Source organism: Danio rerio, chromosome 15 (genome assembly GCF_052040795.2).
Source record: "Danio rerio strain M-AB ecotype USA chromosome 15, GRCz13ab, whole genome shotgun sequence".
Lineage (NCBI taxonomy): Eukaryota > Metazoa > Chordata > Actinopteri > Cypriniformes > Danionidae > Danio > Danio rerio.
In genome coordinates this window covers 8,609,184-8,635,005 of record NC_141035.1, presented here as the reverse complement: position 1 = coordinate 8,635,005, position 25,822 = coordinate 8,609,184, and the positions used below count along the sequence as shown (strand labels likewise).

The 25,822-nt window shown below is 36.1% G+C and overlaps 1 protein-coding gene across 3 annotated transcripts in view; it reads left to right on the top strand.

Annotated features, from left to right (window-relative positions):
• The window catches only part of gbe1b (glucan (1,4-alpha-), branching enzyme 1b), a 251,310-nt gene that overhangs the window by 17,358 nt on the left and 208,130 nt on the right, over positions 1–25,822 (top strand). For all 3 annotated transcript variants that reach the window (XR_015509028.1, XM_087283697.1, XM_087283698.1), the window contains exon 2: positions 18,672–18,841. Coding sequence is in view for 2 of the 3 variants with exons in the window: in XM_087283697.1 (XP_087139823.1) it covers positions 18,672–18,841 (170 nt within the window). In the remaining variant the exon portion in view is untranslated. The remainder of the gene's footprint in view (positions 1–18,671; positions 18,842–25,822) is intronic.

Genomic DNA, 25,822 nt, shown 5'->3' with positions numbered 1-25,822 from the left:
CCATAGTTTATGAGTGTGAATGTGAGAGTGTATGGGTGCTTCCCCGTAATGGTTTGTAACTGGAAGGTCATCTGCTGCATAAAACGTGCTGGAATAATTGGCTGTTCATTCCGTTGTGGTAACCCCTGATAAATAAGGGCTAAGCTGAAGGAGAATAAATGGATGAATAAATGCTACTGAAAATGACCATGCAAATGAACATTTGCATAAACTTTTTGTTATTTGAAAGATAACTGCTGTGATTCACTGATGGATTAAAATATACTTTGGATTTAGCTGTTTTTAGCTGAAATTTTCCAGTAGATTTTTTTTGCAGTTTATTTTTTTCAGTTTTTTTCCTTTTCTTGCTTTAATAATACAAATAATATATATATATATATATGTGTGTGTGTGTGTGTGTGTGTGTGTGTGTGTGTGTGTGTGTGTGTGTGTGTGTGTGTGTGTGTGTGTGTGTGTGTGTGTGTGTGTGTGTGTGTGTGTGTGTATGTATGTATGTATGTATGTATGTATGTATATAAATATATATAAATATATATATATATATATATAATATATATATATATATATATATATATATATATATATATATATATATATATATATATATATATATATATATATATATATATATATATATATATATTAGTTTGTGAATCTTGTTTTGCTCTCAGACAATTTAATGTTAATAAATAATAAATTAGTCCATTAGCACAAATCTTAAAGCCAGTTTATACTTCAGCATCCACACAAATAGTCTGGCGGTGCCTTCGCATAATCTTATAGCCTTCGCTTGACCCTGATACGGACCCCGATTAAACATGTAACTACATGTCATGACAACTCTAAGTACAAGACTTGTGATTGGTCTGCTTGGTAGTGATGATAAGTGTGGGTGGGCCTATTTATCAATGTTTTTACAATTTGGTTCAGTTATTCATTTTCTTTTCGGTTTAGTCCATTTATTAATCTGGGGTCGCCACAGCGGAATAAACCGCAAACTAATCCAGCACATGTTTTACGCAGCAAATGCCCTTCAAGCCACAACCCATCACTGGAAAACACCTATACATTACGGACAATTAGCTTAGCCAATTCACATGTAGCACATTTCTTTGGACTGTGGGGGGAAATCTGAGCATGTGGAGGAAACGTGTGCGTGTATCCATTTATCCATACATCTATCTACACATATATCTATCTCACACACACACACACATATATATTTATATAGTATGATTTATTTATTTTTTTGTTATAGTGCATGTGTTCATTGACTTGCAAATAACTGCAATTTTGGGTTTCATTTAGAGGTCTGCATGGGACAGTTTTTAAAAAAAAAATCCCATACCCTCTCGCTCCTGCAAGATTTCATTCCGCACCCGACTGCTCCTGCTGCATATTCAGTCTTTGTTCACACGCTGCCCGCTTAGAATAATTTTCCACCCAACTGTTCCCACTAAATTTAGATCTGGTTTCCAAAATTTCACATTTAAATTGGGTACTACCAAAAGAGAGAGAGAACTGTAGATTGATAAAACTGTAGATTGTAGGTTAAATGTCGGTTTTGTTTGCCTATTTGTGATGAGACTCGAGTGCCGCCTTAACTTTAAAAACGCCTTAAAAACCAGACTGCTAAAAGGTAAAATTTGAGGTATTGTCACATCGAGCAAAAGGTCATTTTTTTCCATTTGCATCTTTGACACATAAAAAAGACTCCTATACATCAGACTTGCCTGATTGTGGTTTTCCTAACAGTTAACTGATGGTTTTCTAATTTAAGCTGAATGTCCTTCAAGGACATTGCATCTTCACTTTGCTCTTCCATGGTAAAGCCCGTTCTAAGGACAATTATGCATATGATGCGCGCACACTGCAAATTAAATACTTGTACAGAAAGCACTGATCAAATGAACTTAAATGATTAAAAACGGCAACAAACATTTATTTAGGCCGAACTACAAAACCAAATATAAAACAATTTTAGTATCAGTTTTGCTTAAGTTGCACGCTAGTGTTTCAGGAGGGAAAAATAAAATATTAGAATAGAATATTTAGGGGAGTTGTAGTCCATAGCGAAGTTTATTATGCGTAGTGTAGTTCGACACGCATGCTGGATTATGTGAGCTCGCTGTGTGCTGTGCAGCTCAAGCAGAGGAAGAAAGTTTTATTCAGCTTTGTTTTATGTTCACTCGAGTTATTCCTACCGGGAGCTGTTTGCACTGTGAACCTGACAACACAAAAATAAATTTTAAAAAAAGGGCATGCTTTAATTACTTTTGTCCGTCTCATCCTCTGCACGAGCATGAATTAACGAGCTGTTATTCTGCCACTGGACATCACTGAAGCGGAGAAAGTAACACTAGTTTGATCATGTTTAAATATCATTCTACATTGTATAAATATTATTATAACTAGGCCTACAGCAACCTGACAACCTAAAACCAAATGACATGATATCACAGGCGATTGTCTTCTGACTGTAGACACTTCTCATAGAACTTGAGAAGCATACTGTTCTATTTGATCTATAAAATTTGTAAAATAAACATTTGAAGGTTAAAGAAACAGCTTACTTACAGCTTAAGTTACTGTTTGATGCTGTGTTTTATTGTAAAAATGTATTCCAGTGCCGCAAGAAATCTGGTCCGGTCCTGCTGCACCCGCGGTACAGCCATGGGATTGCAGACCTCTAGTTGCATTCCTAATCTTGCCCAATATTATTCTTTTGCCTAGCCTTTTGCCTTCGAACTTTTGTTTGCCATGCCAGCAGGGCATTGCCAACATTACTGCAAGCACTGGATGAGTTAAGTGTGGTGCCATTTTAATTTTCAAAACATTAAAAAGTGTCATGATTGATTGGCAAGTCAGCACTATTAGTCTCCCTCAGCGTTAATGCAAGATCTTTAACAATGCGACAAACAACAAACCTAAAGGACAGCAAGAAAAAAAACTCCCAGCATGTGCTCAGCTTTAGAAAAGATGTCTATAGTCTAGTAATTTGCGCTCATTATTACTAATAAGCAGGTTTGCTGAAGTTCTGATTTCACTGACGTTCAACTTTCGGTAATGACCATGTTGGAAATCAGCTTCCTATGAAGTCACCTTGACTCTCTGATTGAGATGCAGTTTCTGATCTCTCCTCTAGACTCTAATCATCTGGGACACGAGCCTGCGGACATGCGGAGAATATCACTGCCTTATGGTGCGGCAGTAGGCCAACCCTCCCTCCGCTCCTCAAACACTGATTTCTTGTAATGGCGGTGACTCTCATAATCACAGAGCAGCTGAAGTTTGATAGTGGGCATGGGTTGGGAGGGGGGTTCGGATTAATTTCCTTGCAAATGGCTATCAGGTGTTTGCTTTGTGTTAACTTTTGGGTGTCCTGGGAATGCTACTATGCTGTTGCCGTACTGAATAGGAATAGCAATTCAGGATATAATGCTTTTTAACAACACTTTTCAGGGGTCATTGTAAGTTGTTGCTCCCATTCACTCAGCTCAGGTCAGTGTCATGCACAATTCGATTGCCTTGTTGAATTCAATCCCTCATGAGCCTCAGGTAGTAGCTTTTTGTAATACCTGTTTAGAAAAGTAACATTGTTGGTCTATTAACATTAGGTACAAACAGTTTTGTGAAAGACTTCAAATCCTGATTCCTCAGTAACTGTTATGGTAGTAAAATGCTATACGTTTATATAATGTCACTTTATATAAACAAGTCACTTTTTTATATACAAATTTTAAATGTAGTCAAAAGTAGCATCATATTTATGCATATTCTTTTCTCTTCATAATCTAATCTGCAAACATGAAATCTAAAATAAATTAGCAGGCTAATACTTTAGGGGTAATTAAATTAATTGTTTAATATGAGTATTTGTCTTGAAGGCTAATCAGTGAATGCTGCAATAGCAGAATATTTGGCTATTAATAGGGGCTAATTGGCTAGTAGTTTGTTGCACTAATACGCCAAGCTGTTTGATATATTAGTAAAGCTGCAGTCACACTGGACTTTTCTCCCCATAGACTTCCATTCATGCGCTCACAAATGCGTCAGACTGGAAACGCAAGCTCGTGCGACAAGTTTCGCAGTTTGCTGCATTGCAAAGTTCAAGCTTGGTACCTGTGAAATCGCATCGTGACTGCTGAGACCAATCGAGGATCAAAACAGGACCTTACTGGACAGAAATTTAAAACATGGACCAATCACTCGCTTTCTTAATGTCTACTCAACTTGTTCATGCCTGCCTGTTTTTGGAGCGCAATACAACAGGATTTCGCATGCTCAAACTTTAGTGTGACCGCAGCATAATACAGTTTTTGATTTGCAGTTAGCCTTATGTTACACTAATATGCTAAATGGTTTGAGGGATGCTAATATAACAAGTCAAATAACTAATCGGGTATTGGTGTTCTATACTGATTAGCTAAATTGTTTGCAGTATGTTAACAAATTAGGGCATTTGGATAACAATATAATAAGCTAATTATATACCCTGCTGAAAAAAAAAAAAACAGCACATGCTGGTAAGGTATGTTTTGATGCTGGTATACTGATCTTGCTGGTTTCAATGCTGGTTTTGCTGGTTCCAATGCTGGTCTAAGTGCTGATCCTGACCGGCATTGAGACCAGCAAGACAATACTTGAGTGGTTAATACAAATTAGTTGATTGATATAAGTATTTGGCTAGCTATAGATAGGAGGATAAATGAATGCTACAATAATAGGTTAAAATTGTTTGTTAGATACCTAGTAGCATTTGTTTTAGCTTTTTTTGTTGCAATAATTAGCTAAATTGTTTGGCATCTGCTAACACTGTATTTGATTTGCAATTAGCCATATGTACCACTGATAGGCTAAATGGTTTGAGGGTTGCTAATATAATATTTCAATATCAAATAACAAGACCAAGCAGGTAGTGGTATGCCATACTATTTAGCTAAATTGTTTGCAGTTTGCTACCCTGCTTAAAAAAAAAAAAAAAAAAAACAGCCTAGGCTGGTTGGCTGACTTTAGCTGGTCAACCAGCCTGGTTTTAGAGGAGTATTGGCAATTTCCAGGCGGGTTTCCAACCATTTCCAGCCTAGTCTTAGCTGGTCAGGCTGGAAAATCACCAGCTAAAACCAGCTTGCCCAGTCTGGTTTAAGCTGGACATAGCTGGTTTTGGCTGGGCTCCTAGGTCAAGCTGGTTTTAGCTGGTCATCAAGACCAGGCTGGGAATGGCTGGAAACAAGTCTGCAATGGCCTTGACTTTTTTTTTTATTTTATTTTATTTTATTTTTTTTTTAAGCAGGGTAGTAATAATAAATATGATATCACTGCTACTAGAGTGCTACCATAATGGGTTAAACTGTGATAGTCTTAACAAAGCAGGGTATTTGGTAGCCAATTGATAGTATGCTAATAGGCTAGGTTGTTTGTGATTTTCTAACATAGCATTGTATTAGGCCAGCAATTGATCCGAGGTTGATGAAGTGCTGGTAAGCTACAGTATGCCATTTGGCTAAAAATATTTAAGATGCTAATAGTTCAACTTTTTTGCAATATAATAACATAACAGGGTAATTATTAGCAAGGGGCTGGAGGCTAATCAGCTAGTGGTATGTTACCTTAATCACAATCAGAAAGAACCCTATTGCCAGGTATGTTCACAAATACAAGGAATTTGTTTTCATGATAGAAGCTTCTACAGTGCAACAGAATTACAGAGACAGGACAAAAAAAAAAAAAGACAGATAATAAATATATTTTAAAAATAGAAGTAAGTAGTGAATGCAAATTGACAAGTGAATGTGCAGGTATATTACTATATACAACATTCCATGAGCAGCTGTTATGTGCAAATTGGCATTTAAATATGTTGTTAAATAATATGTATATAAAAAGTTAATAAGCTAATTGTTCATGATCTGCAATTATAGCAATGTATTTAGCAATAGCAAAGATGGCAGGCTAATTCAAATGTTGCATTTTACCATTTTATAGCTTAATGTATGCTAACATATTATGTATAATTTAAAAGGCACATGGAACACATTACTTTCAATTATCAATCGATTTTAAATAGAGTTTTTAACCTGTGCAAAACATAGTAGGAAGTAGGATTATAAGGATGTACCGCTATTGTAACATTTTGTTAACATTTACCTCAACACAATGTGCACATTCTTTTCCCAGTATTGCCTACAGCTTATTCTAGAACATTATGCTGCATTTTAGTGTCGTATCATTCATTCGCATTCATAACTGTAGCAGACAAGGATGAAGGATGGATTAGTAGGCCAGTAACCTTTCAAAAGATGACACCGTTACGCTTCTGTCCATCTGCACATTGATTTATGTTAATTTCTTTTAATGTTTGAAAAGAAGAAATCTGTCTCCTCGCTCCAGAAATATGAGCTTGACACTGAGCGAATAGCAGCACATTTGCATTCATATCATCATATTCCTGTGCATAAGAGAAACTTTGAAAAGGCTTAAAACCTTAGAACCAAATGCCAAAGGTTAAACGGCCTCGCTGTGATCTCAAATGACAATGAATTCATTCAGGAAGTGCCAGGTTTGACAACATGACATCATGTGAAGGTATATATTTTTTTGTATTATTATTATTTTTAGTTCAGGCATTAGATATGATAAACAAAAAATGAGCAATTACACCATTTACTCATCTTAATTGATTATAACTTGGAATTTTATACAAATAACATTTTAAAAAGTCACTTATGCTTATTATTATATAGCAGTGATTATAAAGAGGATAATAAGCCAGCAGCGAAATTGGACCCCTCTGACCATACACAATAGCTATGTTTCCATCCAAAAATGTGAATGAGTTTTTTTGCGCAAAACTGGATTATCGCATTAAAGACATGCGAATAAAGCAGCATTTCCATTCAACGAGCCAAGGAGAACAAAATCGTCACTTCCTGATTAAATGGCGCTAAATATCAACAGTAACAGTAAATGGTATTTGCTGCGATAGGAGAAGCTGCGTCAATCTGTTCTTCATCTAATAATTGCATAGGGATTTCTTAATAATTTATAGCACTTACTGACCAATCAAAAGAGCCTTCAAGTTTTTTTTTTTTTACTTTTTTATTTAAGATTTTTCTATATATTTATTTTACAGAACAACCCCTTCCCCAACAATTTTACCCCTTGCACACGAGGGGATACCTAAAAAAATAAATAAAAAATTTATAAATAATGAAATTATAATAATAATAAAAATAAAGAAAGAAAGAAAGAAAAAAAATAAATAATAATAAAAAATTTAAATAAAAGGTATTGCCATCATAATTACTTTACAGGGGATGCATTTTAACATCAAGTTACATTGTATTGCATAGTAGTTACATCAAATAACAGTCATGTTAAGGTGAGGTTAAGCAATCTCTAAATATCCAAATATGTCTTAATACTTTTCCACCTCTTTAGAAAAATATCAGTTTTCATTTGTAGACATGCAGTAAGTTTTTCCATTATATAGACCTGTTTAAGTCTCTGAATCTACTGAGCCACTTTTGGAGAACTTTCTTCCATCTAATGTACTGTTATATATATATATATATATATATATATATATATATATATATATATATATATATATATATATATATATATATATATATATATTTATATATATATATATTTATATTTATATTATATATATATATATATATATATATATATATATATTTTTTTTTTTTTTTTTGCAACCATTATTAATATCCTAAGGACAAATCTTGCTTCCTTATCAAACATCTCTTTGGGCAGTGCACCCAGTAAACACACAACCGGATCGAGGGGTATCTCCCTATCTAATATATTATCTATTTCTTTTTTAACATTTTTCCAAACTCTTGAATCGTAGGACAGTCCCAAAAAATGAGGGTATGATCTCCAATTTTACCACATTTTCTCCAAAGCCCTCAAGTTTTAAATAAAATGTTTTTTTTTTTTTTATATATAAATTTTACATTTACCAGGAGAAAACTATCCATGCGCATAGTAATGCATTATCACACCTGTCCCTAACAAGCTGCCTCAAGCAAGCACCGCTAAATATGTAGTTTACTGCATCCCTGGGGTAAAATCTACCGTGAGCAAACCTGGGGTCCATTCAGCCACCCAGAGCACATTTAAACCACATCAAAATTCATGGAAAAGAATTCAGAAAATCATAAAGCGTCAGCAGACGTTTGTTTTGGAGATGTCTGGGACGTAAATGGACAAGCCCACAGGGTTCTGCTTGACCATGCCAGACTTGTCAGCTCTTCAGATGCAACGCTCGCATTTAAAATGCAGACAGATTTTGGCAATTGAAAGTGAAACAGCCTGCCCTCTTCATCCTCGGGCATCGTGCAAGAGCTCTGGCCTCTTCTTCAACCCATCAACATCTACACAAGTGCACCTTAAGGGGCGTTCAGGTTGATGAGGCTCTTTGCTGTTGCTTTCAGAGGCGTTTTATGCATGCAGTAATGCCATACCATATCAGAATACAACCTGTTATTACTCTTATTAAAGTTTTATGCAACTCGGGCTCATTGAAAATGTGTGCTTCAGCCTACATTTTTGTGAAATTGCAAACACATACTTAATTTCTTTTCACTCTAATGATGATTAATGGATTATTTTGTGCACTCTTCACACAAAGACACCAAATAAATGCCACAAATCAACTTAACAATGTTTATGATTTGTAATATCATTTCCCTCACCGATCTTTCTCCATATGGACAACTTTTCTTGTGTGACAAGCTTGTTTGGTATCTCACTTTGTACAGTATTGTACTTGTAAGGCAGAGCACTCAGGTTGAGTTTAGTAAAGGGCGGTTTTACAAAAGAGATAAAAGCAATGGTAAAACTGTTGTCACAATGCACTGCGCTCTTTTGTTTGCTTTTGATAACACTATTGGTTGGGATTAGGGAAAGGTTGTGTATTTAAAATGTAAAAGAAGAAAAGTAGGGTGTGTATTTAAAACGTAAAACAAAAGTAATTCAGCAAAAATGTAACCAGCACCCTCTAGTGGATTTGTCATCTGAAACTTGCAACAACACAAACCTGAAGCAATGTAGTTTTTTTCCACTTCACAAAAATGTTGGCTTCTAATGAGCCTGGACTGCTTTTATTACATTTGATAACAGTGATTTATTATATCTGCACTTTAATAAGTCTGTTTTTAAGGTTGAAGAATGACCTAAATATTTGTTTGCTGATTGACAATGACATTGAATATACCTTACTTGAAGTTAGTGTATTGCTGGTTATAGGTGTACTGTATGTACACTGTGTGATTTTTGCCATTGTATGAGCTTGAATGTATTTATTTACCATCGTTTTACCTGCTAGCTCTCTGCCACTCTCACATGGTCGCCCCCTGAATCTAACCAGGGCTGTGCTCGGTCAGTACCTGGATGGGGAGACTACATGGTAAAGCTAGGCTACTGCCGCATGTGGTGTTTATGAGACCAGCATGGGGAAATCAAACTGTGGTCTGTGTGGTTCCTAATGCCCCAGGATATTGATGGGGACTCTTTACTGCTCAGTGGGCCCGTCTTTCAGATGAGCTGTTAAACTGAGGTCCTGACTCTCTGTGGTCATTAAAAATCCTAGGATGTCAGAAAAAGTGTAGGGGTTTAAGCCCGGCATCCTGGCTAAAACTTCCCTCTGGCATCTGTCCATCATGGCCTCCTAACCATCCCCATATCATAACTGGCTTCTCCTCTCCACCAATCAGCTAGTGCAGGGGTCAGGAACCTTTTTTTTTGGGCAAAGAGCCATTTCTGAGTTATTTTTTTATTTTTATTTTTTGGCAAATGTATTTTTTAGAGAGCCATAAGCATCACATGTCGAGCAAGTCCATGTATTAAGAAAGGCTAATTTATAGAATTGTTTTCTTTTCGCCACCTGCAGTCATAAATGTGATTTGAATTTACGTGCGCAAGGTTAACATAGAAATGGAAGTTGCATAACCTTTATTGGTATCCGATTCAAGTTAATCCACAGTAGAGGTCTGCATTCCCGCGGCTGTCCTGCGGTCGCCGCAGGACCCGACCAGATTTCTGCGGCGCGGGAATAAATTTCCGAATAAATCGCGGGAACGGTCGGTAACGGGTTTAATTTGGGACGGGAGCGGGCTGTCCAGCAATATTGCGGATATTGCTATGCGAATGAGAGAGAGAGAGAGAGAGAGAGAGAGAGAGAGAGAGAGAGAGCGAGCTTTGCCTGTGTGTGTGCTTGGTGCTTGTGTGTGTGTATGTTAGTGCGCGCGCGCGCGAATGTGAGAGAGAGAGAGAGAGCTTTCCCAGATAGCAAAATACACTCGGGCCAGTTCCGGCTAGATTCTCGCCTGCCAGAGACTTACCACTCAGCCCGGCTCCGGCTGCCGGACTCCGGATGCTTGTGGACTCACTGCCCGATTCCGACCCGAATCAATCGGGCCAGATGCGGCGGCCGTAAGCGAGCCAACGCTGACGCATCCGCGCCGGAATTGGCCCGAGAGTAATGTGCGCTGCGGCCCGGAGCTGGCGCGACTCAGTATATATATATCTTTATATAAAACCTTTTGGTATTACATTGGTACTTGATACATGGTATTACAAGCCTTTGAGTTGATATAACAGCAAACGCCTGTGTGTCTGCTTGGTGCTTGTGTGTGTGTTAGTGCTTGCGCGTATGAGAGAGAGAGAGATTTGTCTGTGTGTGTGTGCTTGGTGCTGTGTGTGTGTGTGTGTGTGTGTGTGTGTTTATACAGACAGCTTGGCTGTCTGGACTGTATAGCTGGGGGATTTTCGGTTTTGATCTCCCCCGCTCTTTAGCGGGATCGGGCGCGGCGGGCAGAAAACGGGGCGGGTCGGGCAGCGGGACAACAAATTCTTAATATAAGCGGGAGCGGTCGGGTTCGGGCTAAACCCTGGCGGGTGCGGGCGGGAGCGGGATTCAAAATTTAGTCCCGCGCAGATCCCTAATCCACAGCGCTGCACATGCGCATTGAAACGTCATTTTCATATTCTTATTCATTTTGCTGTAAAAATATACAATAAAAAGGTCATTTTAATTGTAGTTTCAATAGGAAAGTAATTTTAGTGACAGTTTATATTTTTTATTGAAGAGAGACAGCTGGAGAGCCACACATTTTTGGTCAAAGAGTCACATGTGGCTCCCGAGCTAGTGTGTGATGTGCAATATGGCTGCCGTCGTGTCATCCAGGTGGATGCTGCACACTGGTGGTGGATGAAGAGATTCCACCACTTAGTGCTAGAAAAGCGCTATATAAATGTAAGGAATTATTATTATTATTATTATTATTAATATTATTATTATTATTATCATAATAAGAAGTCACATGGAAATTGTAGATTGTGGCTTGTATAGTGTGAGAGGAATTTATGAGCTGAGGAGAGCGACTCATTTAAAAAAAAAATAGATCAAATAAATTCAGGCTTGGTGAGCTGAAAACCAATTAAAATACAATTATTCTATATTATGTTGGTGTGTTGTTTTTGGTGAGTTGAGGACACAATGTATACTGACGTGTGTATGACTGGAGGGCCATGACAGTATTGCTGGGCGGTGGCAACTCTTATTAATATAAATCAAGTTTTTAATACATGTAAAAATATCTAGTCATAATTTTATGTTATAGCATTATTGTGATGTTTAAGTGACGAGAAATAAATAATTATTTGTAATTTTTTGTTCACTATTCAATTAGTTTGAAACTAACCAGCAATACTAACCTTTACTTTTTTGCTAAATACATGTCAACAGGTCCAGTGCTCACTGCTGGTTTTGACTGCTTGTCTGAACTAAGGACCTGCACTAGCAGAACTCGATACAAGATTTGCGAAGTAATATAATACTTATCTCGATAAAAAAATAAGCTGTTTGGAATAAGCTGAATAAAATATATTTGTTTGATTTATTGGGCTTCGAGTTATATAAGATTTGGAACCACTGACCTAGGTATAACAATGTTGAGGTGATTTATGTGGACATGTCTTGTGTCCTCGTAATTCAGACTTGTTGAAAATTATTCTTAACCGGAATATTTACCTTAAAGATTAGCCACATATTTCCTGTGATGGTTAGGTTTAGCCATATAATACTTTTTTTTTCTTTTTAACAGTAAAATACTCTTATACCTATGAAGAGTCCTCATAAACCACCAAAACCAACGTGTGTATACGGCTGCTCATTTGCAGTAAGTTTATGGCATCAGCGTTTCTCCCGCTGCTGGAAACCAGCACCTCTCCCTGCAAACCATTGACTTCCAGTAGTTTTCGGCAGTGTGTGAATGCTGTAGGCGTTGGACAGACCGCTGAGAGCTTCGCTGTTTCAGATTTCGCATTTAATTCTTGTAGTAGTGGCATCCAGGAAGGGAGTCTGATAAGCAGCAGGTGGCAGAGGAACTTAAACACTATCGATTGTTTTGAAGAACGAGAATTAACCACAAGGTGTTTCTCAGTGTGCTCCGAGTACACTTGTGCTTCAAAAGCAGATGTTAAGTCACTTTTAATGTAGAGCTGTGGAGCAGAAGTGTTGCTTGTTTAAAAAATAAACAAGAGAAAAATCGAGAGCGTGTTTCTTTTCAGCAGTGAAGTGCTTTAAATGATGTTTAATAGAGCTGGCATTTGACTTTTGCTGTTGAGCACGTCAATCATTTTTAATATGGTTTTGTGCTAGGATGTGTGACTCATTGTGATCATTGTGAAAAAAGGACTTTCTGCTGAAGATACTGTACAGTAGTATACACACACCGGCCACTTGATCAGGTACATCTTACTAGTACTTGGTTGGACCCCCTTTTGCCTTTAGAACTTCCTTAATCCTTTGTGGCAGAAATTCCGCAAGATACTAGAAATATTCCTCTGAGATTTTTGTCCATATTGACATGATAGGATCATGAAGTTGCTGCAGATTTGTTGGCTGCTCATTCGTGGTGCAAATATCCCGTTCCACCATATCCCAAAAGTGCTCTATTGGATTGAGATCTTGTGACTGTGAGGGCCATTTTAGTACTGTCCCAACTCATTTACCTGTTTCAGAAACCAGTCTGAGATGATTCGCGCTTTAGTACACGGCGTGTTATCCTGCTGAAAGTAGCCATCAGAGGATGGGTACATTGTGGTCATAAATTTATGGACATGGTCAGCAACAATACTCAGGTAGACTCTGGCTTGACATTATGCTTAGTTTGTACTAATAGGCCCAAAGTATGCCATGAAAATATCCCCCACACCCCATTACACCACCACCAGCAGCCTGAACCGTTGATACAAGGTAGGATGTATCCATGCTTTCATGTTGTTGATGCCAATTTCTGACCCTACCATCCGATTGTCACAGCAGAAATTAAGACTCATCAGACTAGGCAACGTTTTTCCAATCTTCTATTGTCTAATTTTGGTAAACCTGTGTGAATTGTAGACTGAGTTACCTGTTCTTAGCAGACAGGAGTGACACCCGGTGTAGTCTTCTGCTGCTGTAGCCCATCCGCCCCAAGGTTAGATGTGTTGTGCAGTCAAAGCTGCTCTTCTGCATACCTTGGTTGTAACGATTGCTTATTTAAGTTGCCTTTCTATCAGCTGGAACCAGTCTGGCCATTCTCCTCTGACGGGTGGTATCAACAAGCTTGGCCTCCCCTTTTGTCCCCCTAAATTTGGACGTGTATTTTTGTGTCAAAACGCCATGAGAAGCGAGATCAGCCATCAATGGCAGACTGCGGAGATATGACTGAGACATCTCTTGAGTGGCCTGGGTGTTGCGTGCACTCGCTCTCTCTCCTTTGGCATGTTCTCGGTGTTGCGCGAACTCACTCTCTCCTTTTCCGCACACTTACTCTCTGTTAGTGACAGTGCTTCGCGTCTCAGTTTTCCGCATTCGTCAGAAGTTAACCCCCAAATTGAAACGGGTAATGAAAATATTCAACTTCAGTCATGCTCATGTTGTGAAACACTATCGAAATGTCCACTGCTGATTATATTAGACTTCTGTTTTCAATAGCGATTTGAAGCATTTAGTACAGGAAGTACTCGGCTCTACATGGGTATTATTATTAATCAGAAGTTGAGGGTAAATAGTTTTACGTTAGGAAATGCAGTCTTGAATTTACCAATTCGCCAAGTCCCGGAGAACAGATTGATGAAACACATTGATCAAATGTAATTTTCAGTCATGCTCATGTAAGTCATATTTAACTTTAGTTTTGCCTTCATTCATTTGTGTTTTTATTCGTGACATAAAGCACAAGTTTTCAACACATTATTTATTTACAACACGTTTATAAACATAATAGTCTAACTTGGTAATTTCTAATAACTACTTTTTGTCTTTGCTATATTGACAGTCACTGCATAATATTTTACTAGATATTTTCCCTTTAAGTATTCGATATTCTTTGATTCAGATTAAGGTGTATAACTGGTTTGTTGTGTAGACAATCAAAAATAAACAGTAAATGTTTCTTAAGAAGGCTAATAATACTGACCTTAAAATAGTTTTTTAAAACATTAAAATCTGCTTTTATTTAATACAAACTGTAAAAAATAAGACTTATGACTCCAGAAGTATTATTTTGGTTTCATAGAACATACTGTGAAAATCTCCTTGGTTTGTTAAAGATCACCTGGAAAACATTATTTTAAATTAATGGGAGGGCAAAACAATGACTTAAATTGCATCTGTTAAAGTTTATAGGTGCAAAAATGTGCCTTGATGTACTTAAATGTTATAAATGTGTTATCCTAGTACAATACAATCTGATGTGTTAAATAAATGAACATAGAAAAACGACATTAAAAAAAGACTTTGAATATTTGTTGAAGTAGTTTGTGAAGCATGTTTAGGTGTGCCCCCTAAAAGTACAAGTGGCCTCTGCCTGGCCCTCCCAGTCACTCTGGTCAAGAACCGCAACTGCAGTGTATTTTCTCTCTTTTTCAGACCATTCTATGTAAACGCTACAGATGGTTGTGCTTAAAAATCCCAGTAGACAATGCGCCTTAACACACCTCTTTTATAGACCTGCACATTAATGACAAATTTGACACAAATGGATTTGCTATTCAAACAGTGTGGTGCCAAACATGGAAATTAGGGTTGTGCTGGTCTGAAAATAGCAACAAATCACGCCATAGACATCTTGCGCGCTTAGTGGGTGTATGATAGAGCCCTAAGACTTATTTGCAGAAAGAATGGGACAAAATTACACCTGAAACACTTAATCACTTGGTGTCTTCAGTCCCTAAATGTCTTTGTAATGTTGCCATTCATTTATTCATTTTTAAATGTGTTGCAAGAACCAACATTGAAATACGTGCTTATTTTGAAAAAAATAAAACTATAAAAGTCACGAGGAACTAATGTTTGTTTATTGTCTGCAATGAAATACAAGTCAAGGTAAATTTAGAAAGCACTGCTATCTTTTTTTTTTATTTGTGTTTTGCATACTGATTGATATTCATACTGACCAACTTTTTACTGATATGGGGTTGTAATATGGTATGTATTATGCAAATTAAAGTGCATCAAACAAGGTATCCATTCTTTTTACTTTTTTACAAGAAACATTTATTTCAATGTAGGTTTATATCAAAATCATAGCTGACATTCACCGCCTTTTCATTTGCTTGCTTCCTGTCTTGCTCGCAAGATGAGTAACATGTGTTTTGTGTATTCAGTAGTATTCCTTCACATCGAAAGCAATGTAGAATAGATAATGATTAAATAAGAGACATGTCTGAAAAAAAACTGAAGAAAGTGGTAACAAGACACATTTGAATGCGTGTTAACACCAGGTGGAAACAGCAATACTTCTATGACCACTTGTCATTGAAACACTAAAAACGCAATTTAATTCCATTAAATATTCACTTTGTTCTAAAACAATACAAATCCAGCATATTCACATGCTAATTTATATTTGATCCTCAAACATCTGCTGCTACTGTTCCTTAATGTAAATATGCTGTAAATAAATAAGCTAGAAAAGTGAAGTGGGGGTAGTACGGAGCCTGTGGCACACCTTTGTTGATGGCCAGAAGGTGGGAGGTAAACTTGATCTGCCTTGTAGAAAATCGAGCAGCCGGCAGCACTTGGCTGGCTTTATGCCCGTGTTTAGTTTTTCTTACGAAGATGGGTGATATTGAAAACCGAAGGGAAGTCAAACAGCAGAACACATGCTAAGGTGTTTAGCGTCTTCGGGTGATATAATGCATAGTGTGTCAAAGGTGCCAGGTCAGTGGCATACATGAGTGGGAGGCTGTTTTCAGATGCACACTTCGAGATTTCAAAGGAGATCCTGCAGGCGGATGCGCTTCTTCTGCCAAAGGCCTTTCCAAATGGAGGCATATGTAATAGTATGAAATATTAACTTATTAAATAATTTAGTTTGAATGCCAGATAAATTGGTTAACAGCATTTCATATTTCGTACAGTTTGGTTTTTATGTGCATTGGGATGTGGTTGTTTTGTATTTTGCCCTCAGCATCTTTATAGTGAGATATATTTGCCATGTCTGATGCTCAGAGGCATTATGCTTGTAAAGATTTTATAAGATATACTTGCTTAAATGTGTATGATACAGTCCATGACTTTGGCTGTGCACATGCAGTAATTTTTTTTTATATTTTATATAATATAAATATATCATTTTTTTGCCATGATAATTGTACATTAAGGTTTTACTACACAATTTTCAAGAGACTAGTATTCAGTTTAAAGTGCAATTTAAAACCTTAACTTAGTGAATTAGTTTAAATAGGCAAGTTAGGGTTCTGCAAATAAACAAATACATTTTTAAATCCATACATTTCTGTATATATATTTTTAAATATGTTTGTACAGCGGGCGAGCTAAGTATTAAATATGCTTTTTTTTTTTCTTCTACAAAATAATATTTCTAAAAGAGCTGTTGACATGGAATTGAACCAGATTTGGGTAAAAACCCAAACAATACACTCATTAAAATAAAACAAAACAACAAAAAAATATTATTTTTTATTTTTAATAACAATGGAATGACAAGGAGAAAGTACTGAACTACTGAATTGTATTTAATACTTAAAAAAAAAAAGACTTTTTTGGGAGATGACAGCTTAAATACACCTCTTATATGGTGACACATGAATTTGCTCAGGTGTGAGTTTTTCCACAGACTTCAACAGAGTGAAAAAATCTTGATGGTTCTGTGGGTCTCATCTATCAAATCTGATCTTTATTTTAAATGCTCTATTGCAGGTGTGGCCGACCCTGTTCCTGGAGAGCCACCTTCCTGCAGATTTCAGATGCTACCCATATCAAACACACCTGAACCAATTAATTAGGACCTGAACACCACGTGATAATTACAGGCAGATGTGTTTGATATGGGTTGCAACTGAAATATGCAGGAAGGTGGCTCTCCAGGAACAGGGTTGGCCACCCCGTCTCTATTGGATTCAAGTCAGGTGATTGGCTGGGCCATTCTACAGCTTGATTTTCTTTCTCTGAAAACATTTAAAAGTTTCTTTGACTGTGTTTTGGATTGTTGTCTTGCGGAAATGTCCACTCTGGTTTCGTCTTCATCATTCTGCTAATGTAGATGTTGTACTAAAGCAGCTAATATTCATTCAGAGGGTTGCTGAAGAACTACTAATAGATTTCAGATGCCTTCCTACACATTCCTTTCTTCATGTGTTCAATACTTTTTTCTGTGTCATTTCGTTTTATTATGCATAACCTCATTTGTAAACTAATTAGATTTGTATTCTTTGCATAAGGATTTCTTTGGTTGCTACTAACATCCAGGAAAAGTCAAAAGCACCTTTGGAAATATGTTTTCTGAGAAAAAAATGATATGTTCAATACTTATTTTCCCTGCTGTATGTAGCACTATAATTGGTAAAAAAAAAAACAAAAAAAAAAACAAAAAAGAGTAGCAAAGAAAAAAAATGTAGCAAATGAGCAAAAAATCATTTCATTAAAATATTTCTACTTAGTGTAATATTTAAATCATTTTTTAAACTATAAATTGGGTTTTTTAAACAAGAAACTACATCAATGTCTTTTTTTATTTACATTTTGCATGTCTGTTTTCAAATAATTACTGAAATTATCACAATATTACACATTTGGTGGTTCATTAAGTCTATAAAATCTACAATTATAGCCTCCATGAATTTAAAAGAAACACAGGATTCTGGAAGAGCAGATTTATTTTACTGTCATTTTGCTAGATACAGAAAATCTGAGAAAAAAAAATAAAGGTGGAAAAAAGTAGTTAGTTTACTTTTATCATAAAGTGAGTACAATTTGAATAATTATAAAAAGTCAACTTGACAGTTCCAAGTTACAATTGGTTTACTAACATTATTTTTGTATTGTCAACTTGACTTGTTGCTTTTAAAAATGGGTTTACTTGCTTTAAGTTACTAATCACTGTGTGTGCACAGCTTTTTTACAGTGTCATCTAAAAGAAGGGTGTTCAGCTCTAACCCTGATCAAACACACCTGAACTGATTAATTAGGAACTAAACAGTACTCGATAATTACAGGCAGGTGTGTTTGATTTGTGTTGCAACTGAAATCAGCAGGAAGGGTTGAGCAGTCCCTGATCTAAAAGTTGGAAAATCCTTGTTCTATTGTGTCAGTGTTTCTTTAAGACGTCTTCTTCTGCTCTGTTTTGAAGGTATGGGCTGTTTGAGAAGCAGCTGGCTTTCTTGGAGGAGGCTGAAGGAGGCTTTGATCACTTCACTCGCAGTTATGAGAGTTTTGGCGTTCAGCGGCTGCAGGACAACAGCCTGGTCTTTAAGGAATGGGCTCCGGCTGCAGAGGCTCTGTTCCTTACTGGAGACTTCAGTACGTCTTTTCTCATTCTTATGTCTTTTCCCAGAAGCCCCAGGCACTCTCTGTCTGCCCGTTGGGCTGTGCAGCAACGCTTTCTGATAGATCTTCGATCCCACTGGGATTAGGCCTTAAGCAAACATGAAATATCAAATAAACTTCTAGCAGAGCAAGTGTTAAGAAGCTAAAGTTCAGCCAAATGTCTCATAGTTCCTTTTAAATATAAGCAATTCTATTAAATATATAACGTTTATGACTTTGTACTTAAATAATGGTTTTTAATAATGTTATATGCTTACAATTCAACATTCAGCCTCATATAACATGCAAATAATAAGGTTGAAAATGTTACTAAATTAATGTAAAAATATATTATACGTTTAAATTGAACATATTAAATAGTTAATGTTATTACTGTGTATGTGAATAATCATTTATTTTTATCAGTTAATTTATTAAGCTAATTAATCATTAATCTATATAATAAGTAAAATTGCTGTATTTTCAGTTTTGGTAAGTTTTCTGGAATGTACTTGAGTGTAATTGTAAAAATGAAAAATAAAATACAATAAAAGTAATTAAACAAAAATACACACTAAGGTAACTTAAATCTGTGCTGAAGGTCCTGTCAAACAGCTGTCTTAATGAGCCCCTTTCACACATACAGACGTTTCCGGAAAATTACCAGCAATTTTCCGGAAAGGTGTGTATTTGTGAACAGGCCCTTTTTAAAAATACTGTTAAATTAGTTCTGGCTATTTTCCGGAAAGAGAAGTTGTAACAATACCGGTAATTTGCTGGAATGCTGCGCTGTGTGAGCGCTGAAGAAAGATTGCCGGAAAGAGTGCATGCACATCTAGAACGTGCTGACGTGAGACGTCTGCTTTAGCCAATCACAACAGTCAGACGCATTCACGTCCCCGCGGTTTATGAGAATAAAAGCCTTTGAAAATTTTTCCAGACACATTTAGCTGCTAGAAATTAAATGTGTAAAAACGTTTAAATAATTATCGATAAGATGCTTATGATAAGCCATTGTTTGTTCAAGCTTTGCGTGTGCCCGTGAGCGCCAGCACACACATCATGTACATCTCGACATGCGAAAGTGTTTCTCTATATGTTTTCATCGAAGTTGTTCACAGTACTGATGGATCCACAGAGTTTGTAATGTAGTCAAATGTTTACAAATACAAGTGCAGCCGTTTAGAGGTCATTTCTGCTTAATGTTGTCAGAATTTACCGGTATTTTGGAATGGATGTGTGAATGCTCTTTTCCGGAAAAATTCCCTAACATCTTCACCTATGTGAACAGCGCTTTTTTGAATTTACCTTTAAAGTCGTTCCGGAAATTTTCCATATATTTACCGGTATCGCTGTGTGAAAGGGGCTATGGTTCCTATGCTAAAAGTTTTTATGATCAATTAGTCCTGACAGCACGTTTAGTACAGGTCACTGTAACTTATTAAACTAAGTTAATCATATTTTAAATAGGTTATGCAAGCTGTTTTAAGTCAGTTTAACATAATATAAGTTCAATTTGACTCATGAGGTTAATTTGATTCATCTTAAAAATGTAAGGTAAACAGGATTTTTTTTGTGTATCAAAGTTATGCTGTAAACAGGTCATTCACTGCCACTAGACTTTTCTGAAAGGGTATTCAAAAATACAAATTTGTGCATCTCCTTACTACTTTGTGCAGCCATGCTGCTGGTGTATTGTGGGAAGTTTTCGTACCCCTTGGTTTGGAGTGTGATTCTGAAAAATCTCAGTTTCAAGGGGTATCTAGCCCTTCTCCTTAGCCTTACACCTTCAAACTAAAGAGAATTGGGACAATAATAATGGGTAAGGGGAAGTGTGTGTGTGCGTGTGTGTGTGTGTGTGTGCATGTGTGTGTGTGTGTGTGTGTGTGTGCGTGTGTGCGTGCATGCGTGCGTGCGTGCGTGTATATAAATAATGTATGCATGTATATGTATATACAGTTGAAGTCAGAATTATTAGCCCCCCTGAATTATGAGACCTCCTGGTTATTTTTTCCCCTATTTCTGTTTAACGGAGTGAAGATTTATTCAACACATTTCTAACAGAATAGTTTTAATAACTTATTTCTAATAACTGATTTATTTTATCTTTGCCATGATGACAGTAAATAAAAAAATATTTACTAGATCCTTTTCAAGACACTTCTATACAGCCTAAAGTGACATTTAAAGGCTTAATTAAGGTTAATTAGGTTAACTAGGCAGGTTAGGGTAATTAGGCATGTTATTGTATAATGATTTTATAATTTTATATTTTTTCTGACTATCGAAATAAAAAATACATCTTAAAGGGGCTAATAATTTTGGCCCTAAAATTGTAACTATTTATAACATTATATTACCATACTAAGTTTATGACAGTTATTTATTTATTTATTTTAAATTATTTTACATTAATAAAATACTAATGGTAATTAAACTGCCTTAATGTTATATCTTTAGGAGAGGCAACATAGTTTTATATGAATAACATTTATGAAAATTGCGGAAATACTTGGCGTTTTATTCAGTTTTGGCATATTTCGTTAAAATGTAATTTAATATACACAGGCAGCTTATGAATATGTACTTTGTATTATGCATAAGTAAATTAATAGTGTTTATTTTAATGCCTTAGAAAATGTTCATACTATACTATAAAAAAAAAACTTATGTTAACAACTTAATCTTTTTCGTATTCTGTGATGTTCAAATCCTAAAACTTCAAAAACTTAACAACTTTTGTCTGAAAAACTTGTGTTATCGCGCTGATGTTTTGTTCCATTGTAGAATTCATAAATCATACACGAGTCTGCCTATTCATCTATATCTTACATCAACTTGTATTGGACTGTTTGTTCGCTTTGACAGTTTATTGTTTTATCTTAAGTTGAACACAATGTTCTTTCATCCAGTTTAAGACAAAAAGAAGAAAACCTTCAAGGTTGTTTGAATCGCCTACAAGAGTGAACGCAGTCAGTCAGTCACTAAGGCCTTGTTTTTTAAAATCTGTTGTTTTCAAAATCCTGGTGTAATGATTTCACACTAACAAAGTGCATGAAGGCTGAAATTGAAGGCATTTGCTTGTCTTTTCTAGTCATTAGAAAGTTTTTTGTTTGTTTGTTTTCACACAGAAGTGAGATGGACTTTACAGACTGCAGACCAGAATTTCTAGTTTCATCAACACACACTTGTTTTTGAACAAACAAATGATTTGTTGGTCAATTTTCTTAGAGAATAAATTAAACCAGAAATGGACTAGCCTGGTCGTTAATATTGCTTTTCTTAGGTGTAGTAGGTGATTGTCTTCAGAAACATTTGTTGTTGTGCTGGTTGAAAGTCTCTTCACAGTCTAGTAGTAATGATTAAAGTAAATGATCTAAATGTATTTATATGTATTTTTATATTTTGGGTAAGGCATAAGTCCATAAGGACCGACATCTCTCATAATTCCAGTAAGTAGCCCAATCTGTCTGTCAGCAAATGCAGATTTGTACAACTGCGCGGCCGTTTGTACACAGCTCCGGCGAATGATGCGCGATCACTAGAGAGAGCATGCTCGCACGCAATCGGTAAAAACCTGCTGAATCAAAACTTTTTAAAAACCTGAATCAATATTGGAGTTTACTTTGCATGCTGGAGAAAGGATGACAATGGCTGAAGGATTTCTCTTAGACAGATAATGTTCTGTTTTAAAACTGTTTTAGCTTCACGCAAAGCTGATGTAACATTAGATGTTGTTGTTACAAATGGGTTATATCTTCACTGAAGTGTTGTTCAGCTACTAAAATCTTTTGATGAAAGATTGATAAGACTATTTTCAATTTCATAAGGCACCTTTTACAGCATTGATGATGTAGATTTTAATTAGTTTAACAACAAAACACAAGTACCGCTATTCCGCCTAGTCTCTCCCTATATTGTTTACCGTACAACTCTAAATATTCGCTCTTAAATAGTATGTCAGTTTGGCTCACATGCCGCTGGACAAGCACTAGTTGCTTTTAACACATGAGAGAGGGTTCTTTTGCGGTGCTCGTATTTCAGGAGGTGTGGCTCTAGACGGCAGGGGAGGGACTGTGATTAAGAGATTTATGCTAAGCTGTTAGCATTGTGGAAGATCACCTACTGCACCTTTAAGGTTAGGATTTTAATAGAACTATTAAAACATAATTATATATACTGCATGCGTATATAAGAATTTTTGTTTTACGGTTAAAAAATATTTTAGTTTGTCTGGAAAAAATAAAAATAAAAAATATGGTCAATGTTATTAGCCTCCTTAAGAGTGATCTGCCAGAATGCTAACGTTAGCATAATTTAGAAAATTTATGTCCCTCCCCTGCCGTCCAAAGCCACGCTTCCTAAAGTCATAAACGTGCACTGAATAGATGACAATCTGATTATGATAGACAAACTTGTATAACACTAGATTATGTCGTTCACCAGTTAGAAAAATCAATTTACACACTTCGTCCAGCATAGCTGTTGACAGTCCAGCGGGTGCAGGAATTATATTTCCCCAACACTGGCATTGTGGTAAAGTTGTAAAAATAAAAAAAAATAAAAAAATCAATTCATAAAAGTATTCTTTGCAAATTCTAAATAGTGAAATCATATAAACTGCCAATGACTAAAAAATACAACATTTTTCACAGTCAATTAAATTATACCTACACACTATTTTAGACCAATGTTCATAGCAACGTTACAGTGGGAGTGTGTCACAGGCTGTCACTGTTAAAAAATGAACGAATGTGTGAATATAAATCAAATTTCACCTCAGTAAAGCTGTTCAGGTGGAAGAGCACTTTTTACTTCTGTTTTAGAAGTAAATTCTAAAAATGAGATCTGCTTCCTTCATGTCTGTCATTGTGCTGTTTATTTTAACATAAAATAAAAAATCTGAAACATGCGGTCATCTTTTTTACATTAGCATTATGTTACCAAAACAACGAGTGACTTTTCATTTTCAATTGTACTGATCATCGTACATCATTTGTTTTCATCTCCTTTTACACTTAAATCTACACTAGTTTTAAAACACACCTGTCTAAAACTAATACTTCAGCCGTGGTGTCATCCTTCATATCGTTGTTTCGAACTGCATAACATCATTTCCCTCCAGTGCACAAAATTAACTCTGATATTGATTCAGGGTTTAGAAAAGTTTTGATTCTGCATTTTTGGTAGAAACCCTTTCAAAAGCAATCCCTCTTTTCATGGATACAAGGACACGTTGGTACTTCAGAAAGAGGTTCAGGTTGATGCTGCTCACTCTGTTAGCTGTAAATCCATGCTTCACATGCACTGGCAAATTACTGATCCGTCTGTGTGTACAGGCTGCACAGAAATTCATATTTAAATTTGTTGACAGATAGTTTGAGTTGGGGTAGCCCAACGATTTTTATTTGGACAAACTTTTTCTTTTTGTTTTATGCCTACCCCAGAATATAAAAATACATTTAAATACATTTAGATCATTTACTTTAATCATTATTATTGGAATGTGAAAAGTTTTAACCAGCACAACAAAAAATGTTTCTGAAGCCAATCACCTACTCCACCTTTAAGGTTGCATGCCCTGTTAAAAATGTTTAGCTGTGAGCATATTTGCAGTGTTTTGTTTTTAGTCCGTTGCTATGATACAGAGTATCCCCCGCTGTACCATTACAAGTTTATAGTCATTTGTTGACAGTGGACTGATATTGTCCTGCCTCTCCTCCACTGTGATTTGATGGTCCATTAGTCAATGTTAATGTATTTATTAACATTACCGAAGTTTAAATAATCTTGTGAATCATTTATCAATCATAGTTCAACGTTAACTAATACATTATTAAAATCCCAATAACTCACATTAACAAAGACAAATAAATACTGTAATAAAAGTATCACTAATAGTTTGTTCATGCTAGGAAATGCATTTACTAATGGATCACTATTTTAAAGTGTTAATGACTTGACTAATTAGAACAGGGGTTTTCAATCTGTGGGTCGCGACCCACTAGTGCAGGGCTGTCAAACTCAATCCCTGGAGGGCCGAAGCCCTGCACAGTTTAGTTCCAACCCTGCTCCAACACACTTACCTGTAGGCTTCAAACAAGCCTGAAGGACTCAATTAGTTTGATCTGGTGTGTTTCATTAGGGTTGGAACTAAACTGTGCAGAGCTGCGGCCCTTTTGGAACTGAGTTTGACACCTGTGCACTAGTGGGTCGCACAGTGAACAAAGGTGGGTCGTGCAACGTCACATAGCTGCAGCTATATTTACATTGCAGTGAATCAAAACCAGTACGATTGACAATAACTCAAAAACCTCTTACCCTAAAAATATCTAAAGTGCGTTTCCTACAAAAAGACAAAGCTGGTTATGTTTCACAGATGGCTTTTTCTTTTTTTATTCGCTCAACATTACGAGCACTGCTTCGTTTGAGCTCTCGCAATCTGCGTTTAGCCGGAAGAGCTCGCACAGAGCGGAGCTCTCAGTAAGGGACCATCAGAAAAGTGCTTTTTTTTTTTTTTGCTTCGTTCTGCATGTTTTATTTTAAACATGACTAATTTTCTCTTAAATGAGCACAAACAGTTACTAAAGTAGTCGAATGCTTCATTATAGATCTGTGCATTCTTACATTAACTCCTCTGTTATCAAACAAAACACAACGAGAGATTCATTTGCTGCTCTTAACTAAATAACTATAGTAACTTTAATCAATATGCAAATAAAATTTAAAAGTGAAATAGATTTTATAGCTTTATTTAATTTCTGGATTGATTTTAATTGGCTAAACCTTTTATTTTATTGTCAATATTTTATAATGTTTGCTATGTTTTCTATCATTTGAAGCTATTTGTTGTCCCATATTTTTACATCCCAACGTTGACAGATTGCTAATCAATAAATAGCTATAGTGCTATCTAGTTTTAACGTCACCTAATGTTATGGAAGGGCATAGACGTTATGGAAAATAGTTATAGTA